This window comes from Emys orbicularis, chromosome 25, assembly GCF_028017835.1.
Source record: "Emys orbicularis isolate rEmyOrb1 chromosome 25, rEmyOrb1.hap1, whole genome shotgun sequence".
In the NCBI taxonomy this organism is placed as follows: domain Eukaryota; kingdom Metazoa; phylum Chordata; order Testudines; family Emydidae; genus Emys; species Emys orbicularis.
In genome coordinates this window covers 10,160,392-10,173,271 of record NC_088707.1, presented here as the reverse complement: position 1 = coordinate 10,173,271, position 12,880 = coordinate 10,160,392, and the positions used below count along the sequence as shown (strand labels likewise).

General features: G+C 52.6%; 1 protein-coding gene across 1 annotated transcript in view; it reads left to right on the top strand.

The window, feature by feature from the left end:
• Window positions 1-12,880, top strand: part of ITGB3 (integrin subunit beta 3) — a 42,091-nt gene that overhangs the window by 14,606 nt on the left and 14,605 nt on the right. The window contains exons 3-7 of the mRNA XM_065422768.1: window positions 4,785-4,977; window positions 8,570-8,822; window positions 11,393-11,555; window positions 12,051-12,212; window positions 12,682-12,777. Of these exons, the coding sequence (XP_065278840.1) occupies window positions 4,785-4,977; window positions 8,570-8,822; window positions 11,393-11,555; window positions 12,051-12,212; window positions 12,682-12,777 (867 nt within the window). The remainder of the gene's footprint in view (window positions 1-4,784; window positions 4,978-8,569; window positions 8,823-11,392; window positions 11,556-12,050; window positions 12,213-12,681; window positions 12,778-12,880) is intronic.

Sequence of the window (12,880 nt, the reverse complement as noted above, 5' to 3'; positions counted from 1 at the left end):
CAAGGAAAATCAATCAGGTTCTTAAAAAGAAGGCTTTTAATTAAAGAAAAAGGTAAAAATCATCTCTGTAAAATCAGGATGGAAAATAACTTTACAGGGTAATTAAACTTAAAGAGCCCAGAGGAATCCCCCTCTAGCCTTAGGTTCAAAGTACAGCAAACAGAGGTAAACACCCTAGTAAAAGGTACATTTACAAGTTGAGAAAACAAAGATAAAACTAACACGCCTTGCCTGGATGTTTACTTACAAGTTTGAAATATGAGAGACTTGTTCAGAAAGATTTGGAGAGCCTGGATTGATGTCTGGTCCCTCTTAGTCCCAAGAGTGAACTACCACCAAAACAAAGAGCACAAACAAAAGCCTTCCCCCCACCAAGATTTGAAAGTATCTTGTCCCCTTATTGGTCCTTTGGGTCAGGTGTCAGCCAGGTTACCTGAGCTTCTTAACCCTTTACAGGTAAAAGGATTTTGGAGTCTCTGGCCAGGAGGGATTTTATAGTATTGTACACAGGAGGGCTGTTACCCTTCCCTTTATAGTTATGACAGGGTCAGACTAGATGGCCTTAAAGTCTATGAGTCTAAAACCGACCCTGGTCATTAGCAGCCAAAGCTAATTGCCCACTGATGGTTCTTCTGAGCCGTGTGGAGGGGGTGTTGGAGGGCTGCTTGGCATTAACTTGCAGTCTCCGGGGAAGAGCACCCCCTCTCGAGCAGCGTGTCTAAAACTTCTGATCCTGACAGGTGCTGAGTGATTCCCTGTGAACTCCATAGGAATTGTGGGGGCCCAGCGCGGGTTGTCTGGCCAGCAGTGTTATTAACTATCCATAGCATGGCAGAGCCCAGCACTAGTGTCACTGTAGAGTATCCCTAGCCAGTGGCATGCTCTGGTTTTGACAGGCTAGGATGGGGAACACAGCGTGGGACCCAGACACCTTTAGCAAGGATCCATCCCAGGGAGTGAGTGTTACCTCTCCCCCTCCATCCCCGATCTGCAGAGGAGCAGAGGCTGGGACAGCCCCAGTCAGGCAACCTTTGGCTCAAGAGGTAGCCGCTCCGGTGTTGAGCTCTTGGGGACCCCGGTCCGTCAGCCGAGATGGCGGCCACACCAAAAGCACTGTACAAAGTTAGTGAGTAGGCCTCTCAGCCACCCGGTGAAGTAGGTAAATACTATCCCTGTTCTGCAGATGAGGAAACTGAGGCACAGGGAGGGGCCGGGTGACTTGCCTGTGGTCACGCAGCAAGTCGGTGGCAAAGCCAGGAATAGAATCCAGGAGTCCTAGCCCACTGCCGGGCAACAAGTTATCAAGGCCCAGCAGGTCCCGTCATCCGGTGTGGCTGGCCATGTCGTAGCTAATATGGAGCAGAGCAGGATGCCATCTGGCCAGTGACTGACAGCAGGAAGCCCAAGCGGAGAGCTGAGAAATGGAAGGCCACAAAGGAGGGAGCTGGCTACTGCTGCATTTCGTGGCTATCGGCCCTGCTGGGGGGGAAGCGAGGCAGATAGCGCAGTCACTTCCAGCGAGGCCCTCCTCCCAACGCCATTTGTATCCTTCCACTCATTTGAGCCGAACAAAAAATAGTCCCTTCTCCTGGGCCCTTTCAGATCCCAATTCACAGCTGGAATCTGTAACGAGCTGACTCTAAGCACCTCAAGCTCTGGGAAGGTTTGGATTCGGCATTCGAAACCCCCCAGTGCTGAATCAGGCCCGCGTAGTGCAGACGCAGATGGACTAGAGACTTTGGATTTAGGAGGACACGTGTCGTGTTTCTTTAAATGTGGAACAAGAAGTCAGGTAGAGGGGGGCTAGAGGAGATTCTTAGCGGAAACGTGACCATGACGCAGAGAGAGAGACACACAGTAGCTTTAGGATGATGCTGTGAGGATTGTGACTGATCTCTGTCCCAGGGAGACCTGAAGATCACGGCTCCTTTGCACTAGGCAAGGTCCAGACAAATAACACAAAAGCAGCTGCCCCAGAGAGTTCTCCATCCGGGGCTTAGACAATGCACAGCAGGTGAATAAACCCACAGGCCAGATACAGGAACAGACATTGTGGTTGCATATGTTGTTATTTGTCTTACGGTACCGCCCCGGGACCCAGCTGAGGCCAGGGCCCTGGTCTGATGCTTTCTGGCTCTATGTTCATAGAGCGGCTAACAGTCTGTCTAGACAAAGCAAAGGGCTAGGGGGTGGGGGGAATGTAATATACAAGCAGAGGGAATAATGGGATGCCTGCGTGCATCACGGTGATCAAAGAGGCTCTGATTTTCAGCAGGTGGGTGCCCACGTCTTCTTTTGGGAAGAGGGGCAGTGCTGCCCAGGGGGTAGAGGTGCTGCACTGGGACTTGGGAGACCTGGGTTTTATTCCTGGCTCTCTACAGACCGTCTGTGTGACCTGGTGCCAGTCACTTCTCTCTTGCTCTCTCTCCCAGCCTTTGCCTGTTTATTCTTTGTGGCCGGGATTGGCTCATTGGCTTTATTCAATGCGGAGTTATTCCAGAATAGCTATTCCGGATTAACTCCAGGAAGCAGGCTACATCTACACTACAGGGGGGGGTTGATTTAAGATACGCAAATTCAGCTACGCGAATAGCGTAGCTGAATTCGACGTATCAGATCCGACTTACCCTGTTGTGAGGACGGCGGCAAAATCGACTGCCGCAGCTCCCAGTCGACGGCGCTTACTCCCACCTCCGCTGGTGGAGTAAGCGCGTCGATTTGGGGATCGATTGTCGCGTCCTGACGAGACGCGATAAGTCGATCCCCAAGAGATTGATTTCTACCCGCCGATTCAGGCGGGTAGTGTAGACCTAGCCGCAGACTAAAAAGCGAATTTGGAATAAGAGCGTCCACACTTGGCGTTAATCAGGAATAGTTAATCTGCTCTAAAGTCACCCCCCCACACACACCCCTTATTCTGGATTAATTTCCATGTGTAGACGTGCTCTGGAGTTGTACCGCACCTAGCACAACAACAGAGCCCTGATGGTGCCAATGTCATTTGAAAATCTTGGCCTTTGTCTCTAGCCCGTTTGTGGACAGCGGAGATCAGGAGTTCAATTATTGCAATATTGGCCTACCTGAGAACCCTCCATCAGGGAAGCTGGCAGTGCCAGCCCTCGGCAGATTAGTAACTGGGCCTTGGGGGAAAGGGCCAGGCAGGTTTCTCAGAAACGCCCAAGGGGCCTGGAGATACACAGTGACTTTGCCACTTAGGTTTCTGGTCCCCTTGTTTCAGCTCTGGCTGTTTTCGGTTCTTTCATTCCTTTTTTGGTGCTCTGTTCCCCCGCAGCGCTGCAGCCTGCGGTAGGCTGGAGTTGGCAGATAAGTCTGTGGTTTCCTCATCCAGGAATTAACCTTGTCAAATGTGACAGGCCGTCCCACGACCGGCTGGCTGCTTGTTCGGGGTGAATTTCCAGCAAGGGGGCTGGTACTACCCTGCAGCTTTGGAACCCCTCGCTTAGGCAGAGCTCCAGGCTTCGCCTCCAGGACTCGGGGAAGTCGGGGCCTGGGAAGGTCTGAACACCATTTGGCTGCTCCGTCCCCACTTTCTGCCGGCACCTAGGCTACGTCTCACCCTCTCCCGGCAAACCTAGCCGCTGTTTGCAAAGCGTCTGCGGAGAAAGGTCTGCGCCAGCAGCGCTCCTGGGTCCTTCCGTCTTAGCCCTGGTGTGACAAGAGTTTTAAACCATCCTGCTCCAGGCCTTCTAATTACTGGGGATCAGGAACAAATTTCCCTAAGGGTGGGTTAGCCCGTAACTGCCTCCCGCAGAGTTTCTTCCTCAGAAGCAGCTGGTGGTGTTGGCCACTGAGCAGGGGCGGCTCTATGTATTTTGCCGCCCCAAGCACGGCAGTCAGGCAGCCTTCGGCAGCACGTCAGCGGAAGGTCCGCCGGTCCCGCGCCCCCGCCGCCAAATTGCCATCACAACCGCGGGACCGGCGGACCTCCCGTAGGCATGCTGCCGAAGGCAGCCGAACTGCCGCCCTCACGGCGACCAGCAGGCCGCCCCCCACGGCTTCCCGCCCCTGCCACTGAGAGAGACAGGATCTGGGCTAGATGGCCAGCGGGTCTGCTCTGGTGATTCCTAAGGGGCAGAGTGGAGTCAACCCCACTCAGGAAACATTTGCCAGCAGCTAAACGCTATTGTCCCAAGTCCACGGGAGCTGGAGGTTTCCACACCTACATGCCCCATGGACAGCTGTGGGGCTTGAACCTGGGAGTCTTCTGCAGCAAAAAAGCACTGGCCTTTACCACCCGAGCTAAAGAAGCAGCTCCCTTTGCACCCAGCACGGAGCAGGCTGTTGTCAGTTGTGGGGCCGGCCAGGGCCACAGTTACACTCACTAAGGGCCAGGTTTATAAAAGAGCCCCTTGGAAAAGAGGGGGAAGCATTTAAAATGGAGCTGAGGAAGGGCCTGCTAAGGGGAGAGAGGCAGGCAGAGCGGCATTTTGGACAGGCTGGAGGGCGAGAGATGGGAAGGCCGGAGAGATGGTCATAGTGGCCCCGGCAGGCCTTGTTGAGCCTGAGTTCGTTACCTCTGGGTCTATGTATTGCCAAGGCTCCCAGCCTGTCAGTGGCTCTTCGCCTCCCATCCTCAATGAGGGGAGGCCCCTATATTGCATCCTGCCGGCCATCCAGCCCAGGTTCGTCCCAAGCTCTGTGCTAAGGGATTTCAGAGCCACAGCCCCACTCCCGACAGCACCTTTTCCGCTGCCCCTATTTCTGGCCTAATCCCAGGCAGCAGCATCAGGACTTTGCTTCTATCTCCGTCTTCTTGCTCACAGGACTTGAAGCCGGGAACCCCTCGCTGCGACCTGAAAAAGAACCTCCTCCAAAATGGCTGCCTGCAGGATTTCATGGAGTACCCGGTCAGCAGCACGGAAATCCTAGAGGACAAGCCACTCAGTAACACCGGCTCTGGACAGACCGTCACTACCCAGATGAGCCCTCAGAAAATTAAACTGTACTTGCGGCCAGGTAGGAGCCAAAAAAAACCCTGTTGGGGTTGAGAGGATTGAACCTGAAACCTCTAGCTCTCAAACCATGAGCTTCTACTGCCTAAGCTAAAAGAATCAGTGCTCTTGGCAGCGTCATCAGCCTCCATACATGACCCAGCCACCCTAGAGAAGGACAGAGCAGCCCACGAGTGGTGTAGGTTACGTACGTAGAGCAACAGCCAATCCGGTAGCTTTACAATCAGGAAGGTTGTGTCTTTGTTACAGGAACCCAGTGTTAATCAATGGATTAACCCTGCAGGCCAGGTGATATGCTGTAGGCCAGGTGAGCTGTTAAGATTGTATCTGTGACTTGATGCGAGACTAGTTACAGGATAAAATTTTCAAAAGCACTTCAGTGACCTAGGTGCCGAAGTCCCAATTTCAAAAGCCACTTAGGTGCTTGGGAGCATAATAATCATAATAATGCCTAGCACCTGTATGGCGCTTTTCATCGGTAGCTCTCAAAGTGCTTGACAAAGAAGGTCAGTATCATTATCCCCATTTAACAGAGGGGGAAACTGAGGCACAAAGCAGGGACGTGACTTGCCCAGGTCAACTGAACTGAAAGTCGGGTTTGAAAATGGGACGGAGGCTCCTAATTCAATGGGGCGCTTAGGAAGATGTTATCCCTCGTCTGATGTGATGGAGAGCCGGGTAATGTAGGACTGTGTCTTGTGTTTTATACACACTGGGTCTGTATCTAACATACACACAGTATGCTTGTTACAGCCCTGGTGAAATGCCGTCGAAACAAACTCGCACACCACACAGACCTCAGCTGAGGTCGGGGCCCCCTTGTGCTAGACAGCGTAATACACAGCGTCCGAGACAGCCTGGGAAACAGCATGAAGGGACTTGCCCACGGTCAGACGACAGGTCAGCAGAAGAACTGGGACCACAGCCCAGGTCTCCTGACTCATTGGGCCATGTCCTGTGCACTGGGCCATGGTCCCTCCCTTATTAATGAGCAGCTATTCTGGAGACCTCGGTTTGCTTACCCTGGACTGCAGCCGAGTCAGTGAGGTCTGTGCGCGTTGCTTATTGTGGGGCCTGGGGCTCCGAGGACCTGGGGACGATTCTGAGCCACGACTAAGAATCTTCTCCACATTGGCATTTTGAAACCTCCGTTTTCACCGTGCGACTCCGTACTGGATCTGCTCCCTGCCACAGCCCCTGGGACTCCCTCGAGCCACCTTCCCAGCAGGGGGGCAGCCACATTTTATCCCCACTCCCCTCAGGTCGCCCTCTCCCTTTTTCTAGTCCTTTCTGGGCAGCCAAGTAGTCTCCTATCCTATTTCCTTGGGAGCTGGCAAGCTACGCCTGCTCCACCAAAATCTGCAGGGAGTATGGTTGCCAACCTTCCAGGATTGTCCGGGAGTCTCCAGGAATTAAAGATTAATCTTTAATTAAAGATTACCCTATATACTCGGTCATAAGCCGAATATTTTTGGTAAAAAAGTGATGCATCAAAGAGCGGGGGTCGGCTTATAAACGGGTCTACACCAAAATGTGATGATTTTAAACTCTATGGAATCATTGAATTGAATATCTAATACATTGTCGTTTTGTTTAACTGGAGCGTCTGCAGGCATGGAGCCCCTCAAGTCCCAGTGGTCGCGGTTCGCCGTTCCCAGCCAATGGGAGCTGCGGGAAGTGGCGTTGGCTGGGAATGGCGAACCGCGGCCGCTGGGAGCTGAGGAGCTCCGTGCCTGTGAACGCTCCAGGTAAACAAAACGTCCAGGCCCGCTAGAGGCCTACCCTAACGGGCCAGGAGCCAACCCCTGAAATATAGGGTTGGCTTATGAAAGGGTCATACAGTTTTTGCTATTTTTACCTAACCATCTTGCGGGGGGGGCGGCTTATAAATGAGCGGGCTAATGAACAAGTATATACCGTATGTCATTTGATGAAACCTCCAGGAATACCGCCAACCAAAATTGGCAACCCCGGCAGGGAGGAGATAGGTGACTTGGGCTGAGTATCTGGAAAAAGAGTTGAGTCCTCGAACGTGAATGTTCTCATCCATGTTATAATTAACCCCGAACCTCCTAAAGCCCTGGCACCCCTCCCATCCCACCGCTTTGGGGGAGAAGATGCTTGGGAAACTCCTTACAGACCTCTGGTAGCCCACCCATGGGGCCGCTGAGCGATGCATTCTGGGTGTCTTTTACCAAGCCAGGAAGTGCACGAGGGTGGGAGAGAAGGAATATTTCTTTGGGAAGAGGAGAGTCTGACGGCTCCGTACAGCCTGGTGACCTGGGGCGCTGAGCTGAGGGCGAAAGGCTCGACTCAGTGCTAGCCCCGCAGGGAAGGAGTTAAGCGATTCGTGACATCAGCCTGGCACAGAGCTGCGGGACCCGCTCCTGCCAGCCTGAAAATCATCGGCACTTCACACGGTGTCTCCTTTCCTTTCGCGGGGAAAGATGAACCCGGCTGCTCACTTACGGCCCAGGATTCTGGTTCTGACCGGCTGGGAGGAGCCCGTCAAGAACTGAGTGCTGGCAGGGGTCCAGCCAGGGTCTGTTTAGGTCTCGGGAAGGCGAAAGGCTGCGTCTATTCTATGCAGGTTCGTATCTCGCCATAGTCACTTGAGCGCTTCGCGGTCACGGGCTAAGTGACATGACTAACGTCTGTCATGTGTGGTTTGTTCTTTCTCTCATCCTGGGGGTTTGTGAATGCTTCCTGGGAGGAAAGTTCCCCATCAAAATTTCCATCAGAGTCAGAGAGGCTGCGTCTTCGTTCTGCCTGTACCCCTGGAATGATTCAGCGGCTAATGCTCTTTATCTGGGGCAGTGAGGATCCGAGTGAGTCACAGCTCGGACCTAGAGGCTCTGGGCTGATAGAAGCCAGCAGTGTGCTGTCTGCCCGTGCAATGCACCCCCCACAACCGTCTGTGCCCAGGGGACGCTTCCGTCCGGCCCCCAAATCAAACGGCATCCTCCGCACAGCGTGACTTTGCACACACCCTGCGTGCCAGTCACGCCGCATGGAGGACACACATTTTGCATTCAGATACAGAATAGCGTGCCTGACAGAAACTGTCACTGCTGTTAGAGGCACATGCTTTTCGTCCCCAGTGCAATCCCTGCTCATGCCCATAATAGATGTTAGTGCCCAAGGATTAAATTATTCGAGGTTGATCATGCCTAGCTAAGGACACTCTTGCATTATCCATGTGGGAGCGTTAGGCCAGGCATGCAAGCTCCTTGCACTTCTGCCCGTATGGGATAAAACCAGCATATATCTTAGATTATGAGACGGGATTATGATAATCTAGCCTGGCTTTCTATACAACACAGGCCATGGGACTTCCCAGAATTAATTCCTGTTTGATCCCAAGCACTGTGCCCTGCAGTTTTATCCCCATTTATGTTTACCCTGGTCTGTCTCACCACAGCAGGTTAAGACCCTCCATGGGGCAGAAGACTCCTGTCCAATGAGGCAAACACTTAGCTTCCATCTGGGTCTGTGAGCTGGGTCACCCTGGTCAACTCAACCTCCTTCCATCCCACTGGGATCCGTGGGAGATCTCCTACACCCGCTCCTAACCCCGCTGCCGTGTTCCCTTTCAGATGACTCCCAGATCTTCTCCGTCCAAGTGCGCCAGGTGGAGGACTACCCGGTAGACATCTACTACCTGATGGACCTGTCCAATTCCATGAAGGACGATCTCCAAAACATCCAGAGCCTAGGCACCAAGCTAGCCACTGAGATGCGCAAGCTGACCAGCAACCTGCGGATCGGCTTCGGGGCCTTTGTGGACAAGCCCATCTCGCCATACATGTACATCTCCCCGCAAGAAGCCATCGACAACCCGTGCTATGAGTAAGTCCCAACCCAGAGGAAGCAGCAACACTGGTGGCCCGAGCTAACCCTCACTGGAGTCAATGGGAGTCTTTGCATTGACTTCCAAGGGGCATTGAGATGGTAGGTGCACAAAGCCAATTGGCTTTATGGCACAAGGATGTCAGCGGGAGACAATCCACCAGATCCTCAGCTGGTGTAAATCAAGGGAGCTTCATTGATTCACACCTGCTGAGGATCTGGCCCATTGTGTGTAATAGTTGGAGAGAGGGAGCTAGGGCTCCTGGGAAGTGCTGGGCGAAGCTTTTTGGGCAAAAAAAATTTCACCAAAAAGCCGCAGATTGGGGTCGACTGAAATACTTCAAGACTTTGTGGCAAATTCGGCAAGTTATTTCAGTCGTGGAGGGGGAGGTGAATTCTGAAAAAATCTAAAGGTTTTTACTTTTTGTTTAGAATTTTATTTCAATTTTATTTAAAAAAAAAAAAAACCACACACAAATGAAACCAAACTTTTCGTTCAAGCTGAACTGAAATTTTGTCAACGTTTTTGGTTCACCGAAACCCTTTTTCCTTTTTATTTGGTTCTGCCACTGATCCGAAAACTCAGCCACACGCGCCGCTCAGCTCCTGGGTTCTGCTGCTCCCTTTCTGTGGGACCGTGGGCAAAAGGCTACATCTTTCTGGCCCTCATGTCCCCATCTGCAAAAGGAGGAGGATAAAACACTTGAATATCATTTTTCACCTATAGAGTGTCAAGCCACCTTACGGGAGTAAGCTGCATTACTGCCGTTGTGTAGAACAGTATCTGCAGAGATGTATTGTTTCCGTCTAGTAACGTCTAGAGATCCCAGCCAAGATGAGGCTCTCTTGTGCAGGGCACTATACAAACCCACACAGTGAGTCACTAACAGCTCTAGGAACAGAATCCAGGAGTCCTGACTCCCGAGCCAGTGCGCTATGCGTTCTTCCACACTGCCGACCTCAGAGGGTTATTGAAGTGTTGATGAGTGGCCTAGTGGATGGAGTACTGCACGGACACTCAGGAAGCCAGGGCTCTATTTTGGGCCCTGCCGTGTGACCGTCCCCTCCCTGTGCCTCGGTTTCCCCATCTCTAAAAAGGTGGTAATAATGCTGAGCTCCTTTGTAAAATACTTGGCGCTCTACTGCTGAAAAGTACTAGATAAGAGTCAGGTATTATTATTACTGCTCAAGCAGCACAACAGGATAAAGTTTGGAATAGCAGTTTTTGGACACTTTTAAATGATGACTTCTTGGAAAAGCTAGCTCTAAAGCCCACAAGAGGAGAGGCTGTTCCAGGCTTAGTCTTAAGTAGCATACAGGAGCTGACTCCAGAAGTGACAGCAGCTGAGCGGCTAAGTAAGAGAGACCGCAATATAATTCACACCAGAACAAGGGGACAGTCAACAAAATGAGAAGAGGAGAAATTTTAAGATGAGTAAAAGGACGTTTTCACCTTCTGTATTATTAGACTGTGGAACTCACTGCCACAGGAAGTTGTGGAGGCCAAGAACCTAACAAGACTGAACAAGAGACTGGACATTCATATGGATAGCAAGAAGATCCAGAGTTGTTATAATTAACAACCACCAATGTTTTGGAAGGGATATTAGATCTTGTGCTTCAAGACTGAAGCCAATCTGTATTAGGGCCCAAGATGAGACCTAATGTAGGGAGCAGACTATCCCACATCTGCTACTGTACAGTTCTGACCACTTCCTCTGAAGCATCTGGCACTGGCCACGGTGGAAAGATCCTGGGCTAGATTGACTTTGGATCTGATCCAGTCTGGCTAAAAAAGAGTAAAGTGCCGTTGTTATTTATTAGAGTTATGTAACTTCGGTATAAGAAATTCAGTGTTTCTCCAATTTCCTACTGGAAAAATACATTGGGGGGAGGGGAGGTTTGTCGGATTTTCTTTTTTAAATGACAGAAGATTTAAAAAGACGGTGAAGTTTTAGTTTCACGAAGTCTGCGGTGATTTATGTTTTTTAAATGTTACAGCGAATGGGTGTTTAAAAACGTACGGGGACGGGCACATGTTTCTGGCGTTACGTTACGCCGTGGTGATCCTGGTGCTTTCGATCCCCCAAAGGGAGCTGCGTGCACTCAATGGGGAGTTTATGCCAAATTTGCAGATGGTATGTGCCAACTTTTCCAAAATGCCCAGGCCCAGCTTTTCAAGCACTCTCCACCCACATTATCACACGTGCTCTGTGTTTGCGGCGTGCACCTTACACTCAGAGCGCAGCGCAATTAGGTTTGGTACCGAGATCCTGCAGGAGTTTGCTCCACAGCCTTGGGCTGGCTGCACCGCTCGATTGCTCTGTGTCCCCTGAGGGGGTTGCTAACACCCTGCTCTTCCCCTATTGCAAAGGGGAGCAGTCCCAGCTGGCTGTATGGAATTGGGGGGGTGGGTGGGAATACAGAAATGATTGAAAACCCCCGTACCAGTAAGGACACTGCAAGACGCGCTGCGTGCTAGGCAGCAGGAGCGCTGTGCCGTCCACGCTCTTGACCTTCCCCTGCGTTGGGGAGCTACAGAACTTCTCTCCATGGTTGCTTCCCCGCAGGATCCACCAAACTTGCCTGCCCATGTTCGGCTACAAACACGTCCTGACGCTCACGGACGAGGTGACCCGCTTCAACGAGGAGGTGCGCAAGCAGAGTGTCTCACGGAACCGCGACGCGCCCGAAGGGGGGTTCGATGCCATCATCCAAGCGACCGTCTGTGACGTAAGAGCTCTGGCCTGGGGCGGATAAGGGTCACCAGGCGGGATGCTGTAGGTTGGATATCTCGCAGCGCGGTGAGGCCAGCGGGAGCAGGTGTGAGGTGCAGGGGGTTGAACGCTGAACATAGGAATTGGCAGGCTGGGTCAGAACAGAACAGTCTCTGGGACCAGTGCCAGATGCTTCAGAGGAAGGGGCATGGAACCCCAGCATGGACCATGGAATAACCTGCCCATCAGGGGAAATTCTTCCTGACCCCAAGGCTGTTCATGCCCTGAAGCATCAGGGTGTCTCCTTTATTAATTTGCATCCCTTCCTAATCATATCCCATGTTTAGGAGTAGCCCATACTTCCTTGCTGGCTTGCCCCTGGTGCTGGTCACCCCTGGGAGTTCCAGGTACCAGAGCTCAGGCAGTAACAGTAATTATGGTGTCCAGCAGTGCTAAGGTACAGAAAAGGCTTAGCTCCTGTGGAGCAACCCGCTCCTGTGTTTTGCTGCAGGAGCAGATCGGCTGGAGGAACGATGCTAGTCACCTGCTGGTCTTCACGACAGACGCCAAGACCCATATCGCTCTGGACGGGAGGCTGGCTGGGATCGTACAGCCGAACGACGGGCAGTGCCACATTGACAAGGATAATCTCTACTCGGCCTCCACCACGCTGGTAAACGCAGGGCCCTGCCTGCGGGTCGGGGGGGAGGGAAGCGGGTCCCTGTGGAACGCGGGAAGCTTGCACACGAGATCACGCAGATACATATGTGTGCATACCTCTGTGTGTAAACGCAGGTGTGTGTCGTTGTGTGTACACACGTGGATGTTCATGGGCCACGTGTGTGCACCTCTGTACATGTAAGACAGTAAAGGGAGGATGTGTGCTGATCGCAGGGCTCCCCCAGCCATGTCCCGGGGGAACAGTCTGTGGGATTGGAACATCCCTACCCCACATGGGACGGCAGCAGGCTGCTGAGGGCAGACAGAGCTCCAGCCTCCGGGGAAGGGAGGGGAATACAGGCCAGGGCCTGGTGAGACGTATGGTGCAGTGGGGCTGGGGGGGTGGTATTCGATGTCTCAGCACCTGCTACGCCCGCGGAAGCGCCAGCCCCCAAGGCCTGACCACTCGTTTCTCTCCCCAGGACTATCCCTCGCTGGGCCTGATGACTGAGAAACTCTCCCAGAAAAACATCAATTTGATCTTTGCCGTGACGCAGGGCGTGGTTGGCCTCTATAAGGTGACTGCTCCACGCTGGCGTCCTGGATGCCCCGCCCAGAGCCCAGGAAGCTCCGCCCCCAATGGCAGCTCCCTCCCCTCCCCTCCCCAGCACCTGAGGAGCT